General features: G+C 38.9%; 1 protein-coding gene across 1 annotated transcript; it reads right to left on the bottom strand.

Moving 5' to 3' along the window:
• Positions 1-11,913: 11,913 nt before the first annotated feature.
• Positions 11,914-12,953, bottom strand: LOC111389158 (BAG family molecular chaperone regulator 2-like). Its single transcript, XM_023014040.1, has 2 exons — positions 12,644-12,953; positions 11,914-12,375 (listed from the first exon to the last, which is right to left on the bottom strand). Exons 1-2 carry the CDS (start codon positions 12,900-12,902, stop codon positions 12,149-12,151), a joined length of 486 nt encoding a protein of 161 aa, XP_022869808.1. The 5' UTR covers positions 12,903-12,953; the 3' UTR covers positions 11,914-12,148.

The raw sequence follows: 12,953 nt of genomic DNA, 5'->3' as shown, positions 1-12,953 counted from the left end.
CAAGATGACCAATTTGGTGAAGAGAGGGCAATTTACTACTTGAGCAGACGGTTAACAAAATGTGAATGTAATTATTCTGCTATCGAAAAATTATGTTTTGCATTGTATTTCACATGTACAAAATTAAGGGTTTATTTACGGTCCGTAACTATTTATTTGATTTCTAGAGTAAATTTGATTAAGTATATGTTCTCTCGCCTTATTTTACACCAAAGGGTAGGCCTTTGGACGTTAGCTTTATCAGAATTCGAAATACAATACATACCCCAAAAGGCAGTCAAAAATCAAGCTTTGGCTAATTTTCTAGCCGATCATCCATGCCTTGACATGCCTGAAGAAATTGAATTAGAAATCAATTCATTCGAACTAAAACCTGGGGTGTTGTATTTCGATGGGTCAAAAATCTCTAATGGTGTAGGAGTAGGAGTAGCATTGATAAATCCTTTAGAAATTTGCTACAAGTTCGTATTCACTTTGGATAGGATGTGCACCAACAATCAGGCCGAATATGAAGCCTTAATCGTGGGTCTAGAACTAATGATAGATATGGGGGTAAAGAATGTAATCATTAGAGGCGATTCTCAATTGGTAATTCACCAATTGAATGGTGATTTTAAATGCCAAAGTGATTCCATCATGAGTTAATATGAAATCGCCCAAAAGTTGTTAGAAGAATTCGACCAAGTAGAATTTCAATGCGTTAATAGGATATATAATGACGTGGCAAATGAGTTAGCCCAGATGGCCTTAGGGTACTCAAATATTTTAAATTGGAAGTCTATTTGTGAGTATAGAACCATATTGCCCGTGATCCAAAGAAGGGCGAGAAGGATTGAATTTCATTGTGTACAAGATAGAGATGCAATGAATTGGAGGACAGAGATTAAAAGGTTCCTTAAAAAACCTAATAAAGGAAATAGTAGAAAAATAAAGCTGCGTTTGCTAAACTATACACTAATAGATGAAGAATTGTTTAAAAAACGCTCTGATGGTATATTGCTAAAATGTGTAAGTTTGCAAGAAGCCATGACGATCATTACTGAAGTGCACGAAGGGATATGTGGAGCTCATCAAGCTGGCTAAAGGATGAGATGGTTAATTATTAGGAGTGGATATTTTTGGCCAAAGATGGGAGAATTATGTGTTCAGTATACAAAGAGTGGTTTAGCATGTCAAAAGCATGATCCAATACAAAGGGCGCCAGTACGAGAGATGATACCTATTATTAAACCTTGGTCGTTCAAGGGTTGGGCGATTGACTTGATAGGGAAGATTTATCCCCCATCGTCCAAGCAACATACTTTTGTTATAGTTGTAACTGATTATTTTACTAAGTGGGTAGAGACAGTACCTTTAAAGGAGATCACCCAAAAGAATCTCATAGAATTTATCCGTGATCACATCATTTATAGATTTGGAATTCCAAAAACTTTGATGGTAGATCACGGAACATCTTTGAATGGGGATCAAGTGAATAAATTCTTGAGCGAGTTTAGAGTTAAATTATTGAACTCCACACCATATTACGCTCAATCCAATGGACAAGCAAAATCTTCTCATAAGATTCTAAAAAATATCATAAGAAAAATTATAGATGAAAATGCTAGAAATTGGCACAAATGTCTGAAGAAGGCCTTATGGGCTTATAGGACGTCGTCTCGATCAAGTACCAAAATTACTCCTTTCCAACTTACTTATGGACAAGAGGTCGTTTTACCTATGGAAATCAACGTGCAATCGATTAGAGTGTGTTTGCAACATGAGTTAAGTGGTGGTGAGTATACCGAATCACTAGTTCAAAACTTATTGGACTTGGACGAATTAAAGTTGGACGTCCTAGATAGATTGCAAGTTCAAAAACGAAGAATGGCTAAATTTTATAATAAAAGAGTTATAGCCAAATCGTTCAACCTGGGCGAATTGGTTTGGAGAACAGTACTCCCTTTGGATAGCAAAGATCCAAAGTATGGCAAGTGGTCGCCCAATTGGGAAGGACCAAATAAAGTAAATAATGTGTTGCCTAATGGAGCCTATCATTTGGAAGATTTAGACGGCACCAAGCACATGAGATTCATTAATGGCAAATATTAAAAAAATATGTTCCTTCCTTATGGGAAAGTGAACAAATAAAAGCGTAATCAAATCGCGTTGAATGATCGTAGAGTAAAAAGGGCCAGAGCGAAATACGTTCAAATAAATTCTTTTATTATCAAACGTTCATTACAAAGCTGCAAAATACAAGATGCTAAATGCTCTATAAACTACAATCAAGAGCAAACTAATCTCCCGATCGATTGCCGAGTAAGAGGGTGTACTGGCCTTGATCGCCATCCCGATTGCACGGCTGCAAAGGCAACCAGAGAGGCCGAGAAGTACTCTCAGCAAGCAGAAAGGAAGGTGAAGCGCCTTCGCATCGCTGCAATGACGGGCAAGGAGGTTGAGAAGCACTCTCAGCAAGCAAGGTGGCTTGCAGGCGTCCTCAAAAATTGTCTTCCATCATCGAACTCCTTGTAAGGAACATGGAGACGATGGGAAGAACTTTGCTGGTCAAAGATTATGTCCTATATCTCCCATACCAAATGTGACATCAAGAAAGATGGCAAAATGGGCGGATCAGATGATCCATTTCCATGGAAAACGAAGGTTTTGGATAGATTGTCAAAATGCCAAATAATGACAGCAAATTGGTTTTTTGAAGAAGAAAATGGAAATGAAGATGGAAAGTGTGAAGTATACGTGTATTTATGGGGAGGTGAAGGTGAAAAGACAGAATATGAACAGTCACATTCGTGCCTAGCTAATGGAATCAAGTGGCACAAAGTCTTGAGAAAAGAGACAGAAATATCAAGAGAAAATGTGTAAAAATTTTAGCATAAAGTAGTTAAATGCTTGAGCGATTGACGATCAAAAGACAATCCTCAATAAATACACAAGAAGTTAAAATAGTTATTCATTAATGATGATGACTGCTGTTATGATCAAAATTAGCAATGGATATCAGTACAAGGTTATAAAGGGAAAGTCAATACGAAATTACAAAAAGAAAAAGTTAAGGCATTATATGTCTTAATTACAATTCGCCCCATACCAAACGAATTCTTTCCCTAAGTCTCCCCCAGTCCTCGCTCTGCCAAGAAGAAGTGATATTCAATTCAACCACAACAACATCATCAACTTCCAGCTTCTTGTACTGCTCGACCAAAGACTTGGTTCGCTCAATTCCTTGGGAGGCATTACGCTTTTTAGCAGCCATTCTCGCCTTGCAATCGTCCATCTTGGCTTGAAACTCCTTCATCTGTGCAGCCAAACTAGTCACCAAAGAGTCTTCAATCATGACTTCGGAAGAGATTTTTTTTAATTCGTCCTCAACTTTGTTGATCTCCAGAAGCAAGGACTCTCTTTCAGATACAGCGCGAAGATATTGAGTACTCTTAGCCTTCAGTTCAACATTTCTGGCCAGCAAGGAGAGAATCTCGGAATGGACAACCTTTAACGTCGCTTTAAAATCAGCAGAAAGGTTGAGCGACGGACGTGTTAGTGCTTGCTCCAACTTCGCACTTAAATGCTCAAACTTATCCTTATACTTTGCAGCACTAGCCTTACCCATGTCCATATCCATGAAGGACACATACTCAAATATCGACTGCTTGAGGAACTTCATATCTTCCTCTGAAAAAGCAAAAGAACAACTGGCTGAAGCAGGGTGAGATGTCTTGACTTGCCCCCAGGAAATGAACAAGTCTTGGATGGAACGCACAATTTTATCAGCATCCTGCAAAAAAAGTTGCCAACATTGAAGGTTTTCACTACACTAAACAAAATGGAAGCAAAGATTACCTCATCAGCAATCTTAGAAGGTGTCATATCCCCAGCCAAATCTACCACTTGTGGCTCCACCATTCGTGAGGACTTCTCCTTGTCTAAGCAAGAAGACCTTGCCGCAACGGGCAGACTCATGGGAGCATCTGCAGAACTCAAAAAGCAACAAATCAAAAACCAATAGCACAAGCAAAGGTAAATCATCAAAAAATGAATTACCTTTTGTTTCGACGTTTGGGGGGTCAACGCCCTGGGAAGAAGGTGTCTCGTCCATTGGTTGTGATGAAGATTCTGGGACTGAAGATTTCTCTTTAAGCATAGTCCCTTCATCAACTGGTTTGGACGAAGCAGCCTCAGCAGAGGATGATGGAGCAGGAGCTGCCAACACCAAAGCCTTCAAAGGAGAGGCTGAACTTTTCTGAAAAATCCAAATAAACCATCAGCACAAAGAAAAGCTTCAAGTATGGAAAGGTATGCTTGTGAGTAAACCAATTTAATTACCTTCCTCCTGACGATGAGAGGGGTATCATCATCAGCATCATCCTCCAAAATGGGAGATGCTGAGGCTGTCCGTTTGCAGCTTGGGACACTTTTAGCTGCAGTAGGCTTGGCAAGAAGAGAAGTCGATGGACGAGCAGACTTTTTAGTACAAACAGGGGAAGAGAGACTCCTAATGGACACAGGAGTGACCAAAACAGGAGAGGTGAAAGAAATGTTTGGCTGGTCCAGTGAATGGAAAGCACGATTGGCATCAGTCGCAAACAATCTGCGCTTCAATGACGGTCAGAGTCATTCAAAAAGGGGATGGATGACACGGCTAGAATTGAAGGGGGCTAATGAAAAGCTGCTCGTCAAAAGAATATTGCGAGCATCTATAGCTTCTGCCTCTGCCTTATTAATGGTATGGAAGCGGTCTATCAAATTTCTTGAATAGTAAGGGGGAACGGGCCAAGTTTGGCCAAAACCAAGTTGGTGAGCAAAAAATTGGGGAGCATATATTTCAACCCCAGTTTTAGCATTGGTCCGAGTCAAAATATCATGGAACAACTCCCTCCCGGTCAAAAACTGAATCCAAACGAACAGAGAGGTGTTCACACTATTCAGAGTGGATGGAGGTTGCACATAATCTGGAGTCAAAAAGGGAGGAAAAGGAAAGAAGGAAGGGATTGAATCCAAAGTATAAAAGAATGAAAAAATATCTCTTCTGGACATATTTACAAGAGTCAGGGGATCAATGGTTAGCCCATAGCAGCTAGCAGAAGGACTGGAAAAGGATAGAGTACCAAGCGATGAAAAATAGGCTCTTAACCACATTTGAGTGAACCAAAGAGGCCCACTGCTAGTGTGAGATGCACCATTCTTCAATTGGGATTGAAGAGAAGTCATGCCTCTATAGAGGGCAGCTAAAAAGAAAGAACACAAATTTAGAGGCCTACCACGCGCCAATTCATGCACTATGGGTAAATAGCTCATGGAGGGCTTCATGCTTGGCACACACAAAATGTATTTACAAAGTCAAATCTGAAGAAAGGCCACACGCTCAGCATGGGAAGGCTCAGCGCTCGAGTGATTATGACAGGTTTGCAGGCTTGAATAAGACTCGGTGAGTCTTCTATCAAATTTTGGGGCGACACCAGAAATCAAAATACTAAGGAAAATGATATCGCCCAAAGGTGGCAGATTTACTAGCGCTCCAACATCCCTTAAGGTAATGGACATGGGATCAAGAGGGAAAACAAAAGTATTATACTCAGAAGACCAAAAACTTAAAGCGATTGGAAAAAGTGTTGGGTCAAAAATGGGGGTTGAAGAGAGATTTCTAACAAATCAGAAATCCTAGCACTATCAAAAATTGCTTTAGTAGGACCATGGTCCACAAGGTGAGCATGCCATCTACGAAAAACAACATCGGATTTAGGCCAAGTGCGAATACCTCTTTCGCGAAGCGGCCTCAGCGGCAAAGAGTTTAGAAACGGAGGGCTTTAAGTACAAGGGAATAGCTGACTGACCGTCGCTTGTTCGATGGCCTCGGCGTTGTTGAATGAAGGACCTAAATAGAACTCATTGAGTTTAACATTGGCTGTGCAAGAAAGTTCAGAGTTATATATGGCCGAGTGAGGAGTTTCTGAAAGTCTTCGAAACTGAAGGAGTCATCAGGTTGGGATTGTGAAGCAGCCATTAGGAACGAAATAGAATTTGTCGAAGTTTGCTTAAAAAACGTAGTAGAGAAGCAAGAAGATGAACAGTAATATTGCGAGAGAGAAGCGCGAAATAATGAGGCGTGATTTAGTGATGCAATGAAATGGCGTGTATTTGGGGGTTATAAGGGTTTGCAAACGTCACACCTTTTCAGGCTATGGAGGAAAACAATGATTGAAATTCTTGGAAATTTCGAATGTTGCTGGGAAACACAAAGTGAATATGGCAAAAATTAATAATTGGTATTAATTCTGCCATATTGGGGAGTAATTGTTGACACACAAAAAGTTCAGCCCAAATCGAATAGCCCAAGAAATGAAGCCCAATTGGAGGATTCCCAAATCAGATAGTCCAAAGAACGGCCCAATCAAGCAATTCAAGATAAAGGCCCAAATAGGAAAACTCATGAACGCGGTAATACCATTGTCCAAGCTTGCAAGTCGCCCAAGATTTGAGCGAATGGATTGCCATGCAGTCGCCCAGAGCTGTGACCCTGTTCTCCCCCAAACCTTCGAGTCACCCAGGATCTTAGCAAACATAAGACGTTATGGTTATCCAAAAGTGCAGTTAATGAAGCAATTATTGAGTAGCCCTATCACGTTCCACGATTCAAAGAATTCAATTGAAGACTGTTGAACGACAAAAAAGTAATGGCAGCAGTTAGAAAAGGTAGTTCCGTGACAAGTTGGCTACTATGAAGAAAGTGAGCAGTTATAGAGCGATCAAGCAGTTTTTAAGCGGTTGATCATGAAGAGGTCATCCAGGGAGTATAAAAGGAAGAAAAGACATAGAGCAAACGACCCCGATCAAACACTCTCAAACAGAGAATATGTAACTTTCAATTTCTTAGTTTAGATTTAAACACTTCTTTTCAGTAACTCGTATGCTTGCACCCCTTAGAGGCATTCTGTTTTATTTTTCAATTGTAAAGTCATCGCCAATAAAAACACCCCTTTTTGGGATTTTGTCTCAAAAGGTTTGTCCCTTACACAATCGTCTGATCCCTTTTTAATTGTTAGCGACTAACCCGCGCGAAACACTTTGCTTCACCTTTACTTCCACTTTGTTTAGTGTAGTGAAAACTTTCAATGTTGGCAACTTTTTTTGCAAGATGCTGATAAAATTGTGCATTCCATCCAAGACTTGTTCACTTCCTGGGGGCAAGTCATGACATCTCACCCTACTTCAGCCAGCCGTCCTTCTGCTTCTTTAGAGGAAGATATGAAGTTCTTCAAGCAGTTGATATTTGAGTATGTGTCCTTCATGGATACGGACATCGGTAAGGCTAATGCTGCTAAGCATAAGGATAAGTTTGAGCATTTGAGTGCGAAGTTGGAGCAAGCACTAACACGTCCGTCGCTCAACCTTTCTGCTGATTTTAAAGCGACGTTGAAAGTTGTCCATTCCGAGATTCTCTCCTTGCTAGCCAGAAATGTTGAACTGAAGGCTAAGAGTACTCAATATTTTCGCGCTGTATCTGAAAGAGAGTCCTTGCTTTTGGAGATCAACAAAGCTGAGGACGAATTGAAATAAATCTCTTTGGAAGTCATGATTGAAGACTCTTTGATGACTGGTTTGGCTGCACAGATGAAGGAGCTTCAAGCCAAGATGGACGACTGCAAGGCGAGAATGGCTGCTAAAAAACGTAATGCCTCCCAAGGAATTGAGCGAACCAAGTCTTTGGTCGAGCAGTACAAGAAGCTGGAAGTTGATGATGATGTTGTGGCTGAATTGAATATCACTTCTTCTCGGCAGAGCGAGGACTCGGGGAGACTTAGGGAAAGAATTCGTTTGGTATGGGACGAATTGTAATTAAAACATATAATGCCTTAACTTTTTCTTTTTGTAATTTCATATTGACTTTCCCTTTGTAACTTTGTACTGATATCCATTACTAATTTTGATCATAATAGCAGCCATCATCGTTAATGAACAACTATTTTAACTTCTTGTGTATTTATTGATATTTGTCTTTTAATCGTCAACCGCTCAAGTATTTAACTGCTTTATGTCAAAAAAAATTGCACATTTTCTCTTGATATTTCTGCCTCTTTTTCCAAGACTTTAAGTCACTTAATTCCATTTACTAGGCACGAATGTGGCTGTTCATATTCTGTCTTTTCACCTTCACGCCTCTATAAATGCACTTATATTCCACACTTGTCATTTTCACTTCCATTTTCTTCTTCAAAATCAATTTGCTGCCATTGTTTGGCATTTTGACAATCGATCCAAAATCTTCGTCTTCCATGGAAATGGATCATTTGATCTGCCCATTTTGCCATCTTTCTTGATATCACCTTTGGTATGGGAGATATAGGAAATATTCTTTGGCCAGCGAAGTTCTTCCCATCGTCTCCATGTTCCTTACAAGGAGTTCGATGATGGAAGACAATTTTTAAGGACGCCTGCAAGCCACCTTACTTGCTGAGAGTGCTTCTCAGCCTCCTTGCACGTCATTGCAGCGATGCATTTAGGACGGCGATGCGAATGTTTTCACTACACTAAACAAAGTGGAAGTAAAGGTGAAGCAAAGTGTTTCGCGCGGGTTAGTCGCTAACAATTAAAAAAGGGATCAGACGATTATGTAAGGGACAAACCTCTTGAAACAAAGTCCCAAAAATGGGTATTTTTATTGGCGATGACTTTACAATTGGAAAATAAAACAGAATGCCTCTAAGGGGCGGAAGCACACGAGTTACTGAAAAGAAGTGTTTAAATCTAAATTAAGAAATTGAAAGTTACATATTCTCTGTTTGAGAGTGTTTGATTTGGGTCTGTTGCTCTGTCTTTTCTTCCTTTTATACTCCCTGGATGACCTTTTTGTGATCAACCGCTTAAAAACTGATTGATCGCTCTATAATTGCCCACTTTTTTCATAATGGCCAACTTGTCATAGAACTGCCTTCTCTAACTGCTGCCATTACTTTTTGTCGTTCAACTGTCTTCAATTGAATTCTTTGAATCGTGGAAGGTGATAGAGCTACTCAATAACTGCTTCATTAACTGCACTTTTGGATAACCATAACGTCTTATGTTTGCTAAGATCTTGGGCGACTCGAAGGTTTGGGTGAGAACAGGGTAACAGCTCTGGGCGACTGCATGGCAATCCATTCGCTCAAATCTTGGGCGACTTGCAAGGTTGGACGATGGTATTACCGCGTTCATGGATTTCCCTATTTGGGTCTTTATCCTGAATTGCCTGATTGGACCATTCTTTGGACTATCTGATTTGGGGATCCTCCAATTGGGTTTCATTCCTTGGGCTATTCGATTTGGGCTGAACTTTTTGTGTGTCAACACTCCCCAACATGGGAACCATCCAATTTTATGAAACTATATGTTGTTTCCAAAGTTGGACTAGTACTTTCGCATTTGAAGTGAGACGCGAGCAACAACTTGGAGCATTTTGGTATCTTCTGCGCATTCTGGTAATGTTTGGCGCCTTTTGGTGCATTTCACATACTCGCGTGTATTCTGACGGGCTCGGCATTTTGGTACATTTTTGTGAATTTTGGTACAGTCTGCTGCGTTTTGGGATTGTGAAAATGGAGCTTTAGTTCTATGGAAAGAAGAAAAAGGAATTTGTCCTGATTCGATCTGTTCTTGTTCTTTTATGCTTCGAAAACAAGTTTTATTTAAACTCTAAATTGTTAAACAAATTTTCTTATTTCCCTTTGCATGCCTATTCTGAATACATTTGAGTTATGTTGATGATCAAAACATAACGATTTTAATTGAAATCAAACCGAACCACTTCATTCAATTTGATTCGATTTTGATATGGTTCGAATCGTTCCAAGTAAAAATACCAACCCTAAGTACAATTTCTTAGCAGTCCTCTAAAAGAAGTTGCCGTAATTCAAGACTGATAAGATGAAGCTAGAGAAAGTTTAAACTATCGAATATAGTAGAAGATTGGAGCAAAACCTTATTTTAGGTAAAGAAATACAGCATACAAAATTTTCAAAAAACCAGCGCATATACCAATTGACTGGAAAGAAACCACAGAAGCCCACATTTTCATGGCCGATCTTCCTTGGCTAAGCAAAGAGGATGCGGAGGGTTGAAATGATTGAAGGAAGAATTTTGAAGATCAGTGGAGGATTTATAAAAGAAAAAAGAGTTCCGTGATTTGTACTCTGTTGAAAGAAATTCTTTATTTCTTATTATGAGAAAGCCACGAGCCGCTTCACTAAGTGCCCATTTGGTATAGTTTTTAAAAGTCTAAAGGAGGTTTTAGAACCCTTTTAATTAAGGACCATGCTACACTACCAAAAAATTGGTGCCAGAAGCCCTGATCAACCCTCACATTATGGGGGTGGGGCAGCTTCTTTCTCCCAATTATTTATTCATGCAGGGCCTGGCTTTGTGAGAAGGCTGTCAAAGCCTCTGTCAAGCTTTCTTCTGACACGGAGACTTTTTCCTTTAACTAATTTTATGAAAGTGTAGTTGGAAGGGCTTTTAAAGAAAGATGGTCCAACATGGTTTCATGTAAAATCACTTCCGTAATAAGAATTCTTTTAAAAATTAGATTTAAAATAAAAATTAATGTAGATTCCTCCAAAAGCTTTCATAGAGGGAGTAAAAATAAAAGCAAAAGTCATGCCAAAAGACCATAAATTTTTCAATAGTTTGTTAGTGTAGATGAGGTAGCTTTGGGCTTTAATGTACTTACTAAAACATCACTTGGGCTTGAACTGATTTTGTTTGAGCTAACCTTGTCATTTAATGCATGGAAAAAATTTATAGGTCCAGTGTATTGTTTACACTAATTTACAAATCAGTTATAAAGTTTAAAAATTCAAAATTTAGGTTTTTGTATAATTAATGGAAAATATTTATTAATTAAATATAATAAAGTCACAGTTACACGATTAATGGTCACGGATTCATAATTATTGGTCACATATCTTCGAATTAATTGGTCACAGATTATTTTGAGGACAGATTTTGAAGGCCAAATTTGCAAAAGAATTTGGTCTGAAGAAAGGTTCAAAGGCTTGATGGGGCTTATTAATATGGAGGCTAGTACTAGAAAAATTATCGTCGGCTACAATGGCGCCGCACTGTAGCAACTATGCTGTTGCTCGACTCTCACATCTTCGACGGTGCAACGCTCCTCAACATTGACAGTTATTGATGGAGGGTAGAGAGGAAGGAGAAGTTGACGTGGGAAGAGAGAGGGAAGAGAGGCGGGATTGAAAATTAAAATGGGAGAAATGATTAGGGTTTTTAATTGAATTGGGCATTAATTATATATACTACCTGAGTTTTACATTAGTAAACTTCATCTTTGAATTTTGAATTTGAAAGTTTAAGTACTTGATTTTATGTAATTTACCCTTAATACATTCCAATTGTTTTCATAAGGCCCATCATCCTTGTATCTCCTTGCATTTCACGTAGATGTTCAATAGGATTCTGATAAAATTACAGAGGAATGGCATTGCATTGAGTGCAACCGTGGCGCAGTTTTTGCTAAAATGCCGGAAAATGCTAGGGTTGATCAACTTAAGGCCTCCATGGATAATGGAGTCCTCACTGTTTACTTTAAATATGTTTGGATAATATGATCAAATAGGAATTAATTCATGCATGTCATCAAATTTCGAATTATTCATGAACATAAAATAAATTGAAAAATAAAATCTTGATTGAGAAAGAATATGTAAAACCTCAAGCGTCATTGATTTGTAGATCCTTAGAAGTTAATTCCACAATATGAAGGCCACTCGACCAAACCGAAAAGAGGGATGGTTGAGATCGATCCCCACACTTGGAGGTCTCGGTCAACCTAAGGAGTTATTGGGTTCTCTTGAGGTCGAGTAGCTTCGTATGCATCCAAGCCACCGTTCACATGTCCTAACAACGTTACATTAAAAAAGGAACCACTTCCTAAAATTTGTTCTTTATTTTCATCCAACAGTCTTAAACGAAAATGCGGAAATGATGACCCGATTACATCAAATAAATGTGGCTGGTCAGCTAACAAGGGAATAATACAAATAACGTCCCTCGCCTCCACAATTTTATAAAATATTCATCATTACACTTGATAACTTTTACAGTTAGTTAATTCAACAAATTATAAGATAGTAAATTAATATCTACTAATTAATTTGATTAATTAGACAGTGATGGTTCGATAAGGTGACCCGATCACTTGGCGCCCCGACAACCCGACAAGCTTCCTCTCTTTGATGGCCGGATCTTCTAACATCAGAACCTTGTCTTTGTCTCTTACCCCAACCATGTGCAAATATTCATTGTCTTCCCTTTCTTTCCCTTTGAATAACAGCCTTTGCTCTTTTGGTTCCAAATTTGTTAATATTGACAAAATAATCTTTAATTCCCCTGCAAATTTAACAAATAGAACCAGAATCGGGTTAACTTTCTTGAAATCATATAGGAATTAGTACGTCTCGAATATGATGTGCTATTTATTTTATTTATTGGTATTCATTCAACTATATAAGTAAGAGAATGTTCGACTAATTTAAAGAAAGGAAGTAACTATATTAAAAAATAGCCCAACGCGAGCTTTTCCTAAGCAAAATTGATGACAAAATTAAAAATTTTCTCCCGTGAAATGGAACATCATAATTACGAATTTCAGACTTACCAAAAGTTGAAGTTGCTTGGACAGATATATCATGCCATTGGGAGACTGTAGAGACTTTAATTGTGATCATCACCTCGTTGTCACTTACTTTATAATCTCTCTTTTGAACAAGCATACCTCCTGGACGTAGTTCCCATTTGATCTCACCACCATTGACTTTGCAGCCCTTTATGGCGGCTCCACCGTCACCATGGGTGGCGCCACCAGTGCTAAGCTTAGATCTGCTTCTGAATAGCCTCTTTGACCTTAACTTGATCATTTTTTTAAATTCTTTCTATTGGATCTCTCTCTCTCTCTTCTTAAAACTCTT

This window comes from Olea europaea, unplaced genomic scaffold, assembly GCF_002742605.1.
Source record: "Olea europaea var. sylvestris unplaced genomic scaffold, O_europaea_v1 scaffold567, whole genome shotgun sequence".
Classification (NCBI taxonomy): Eukaryota; Viridiplantae; Streptophyta; class Magnoliopsida; order Lamiales; family Oleaceae; genus Olea; species Olea europaea.
This window is presented reverse-complemented; position numbering and strand designations above follow the sequence as displayed.

Coding starts and splice junctions, on each gene's coding strand:
- LOC111389158 (XM_023014040.1), bottom strand. CDS start 12,902: ATGATCAAGTTAAGGTCAAAGAGGCTATTCAGAAGCAGATCTAAGCTT. Junction 12,376..12,643: donor CCAAGCAACTTCAACTTTTG/GTAAGTCTGAAA, acceptor TTAAATTTGCAG/GGGAATTAAAGATTATTTTG.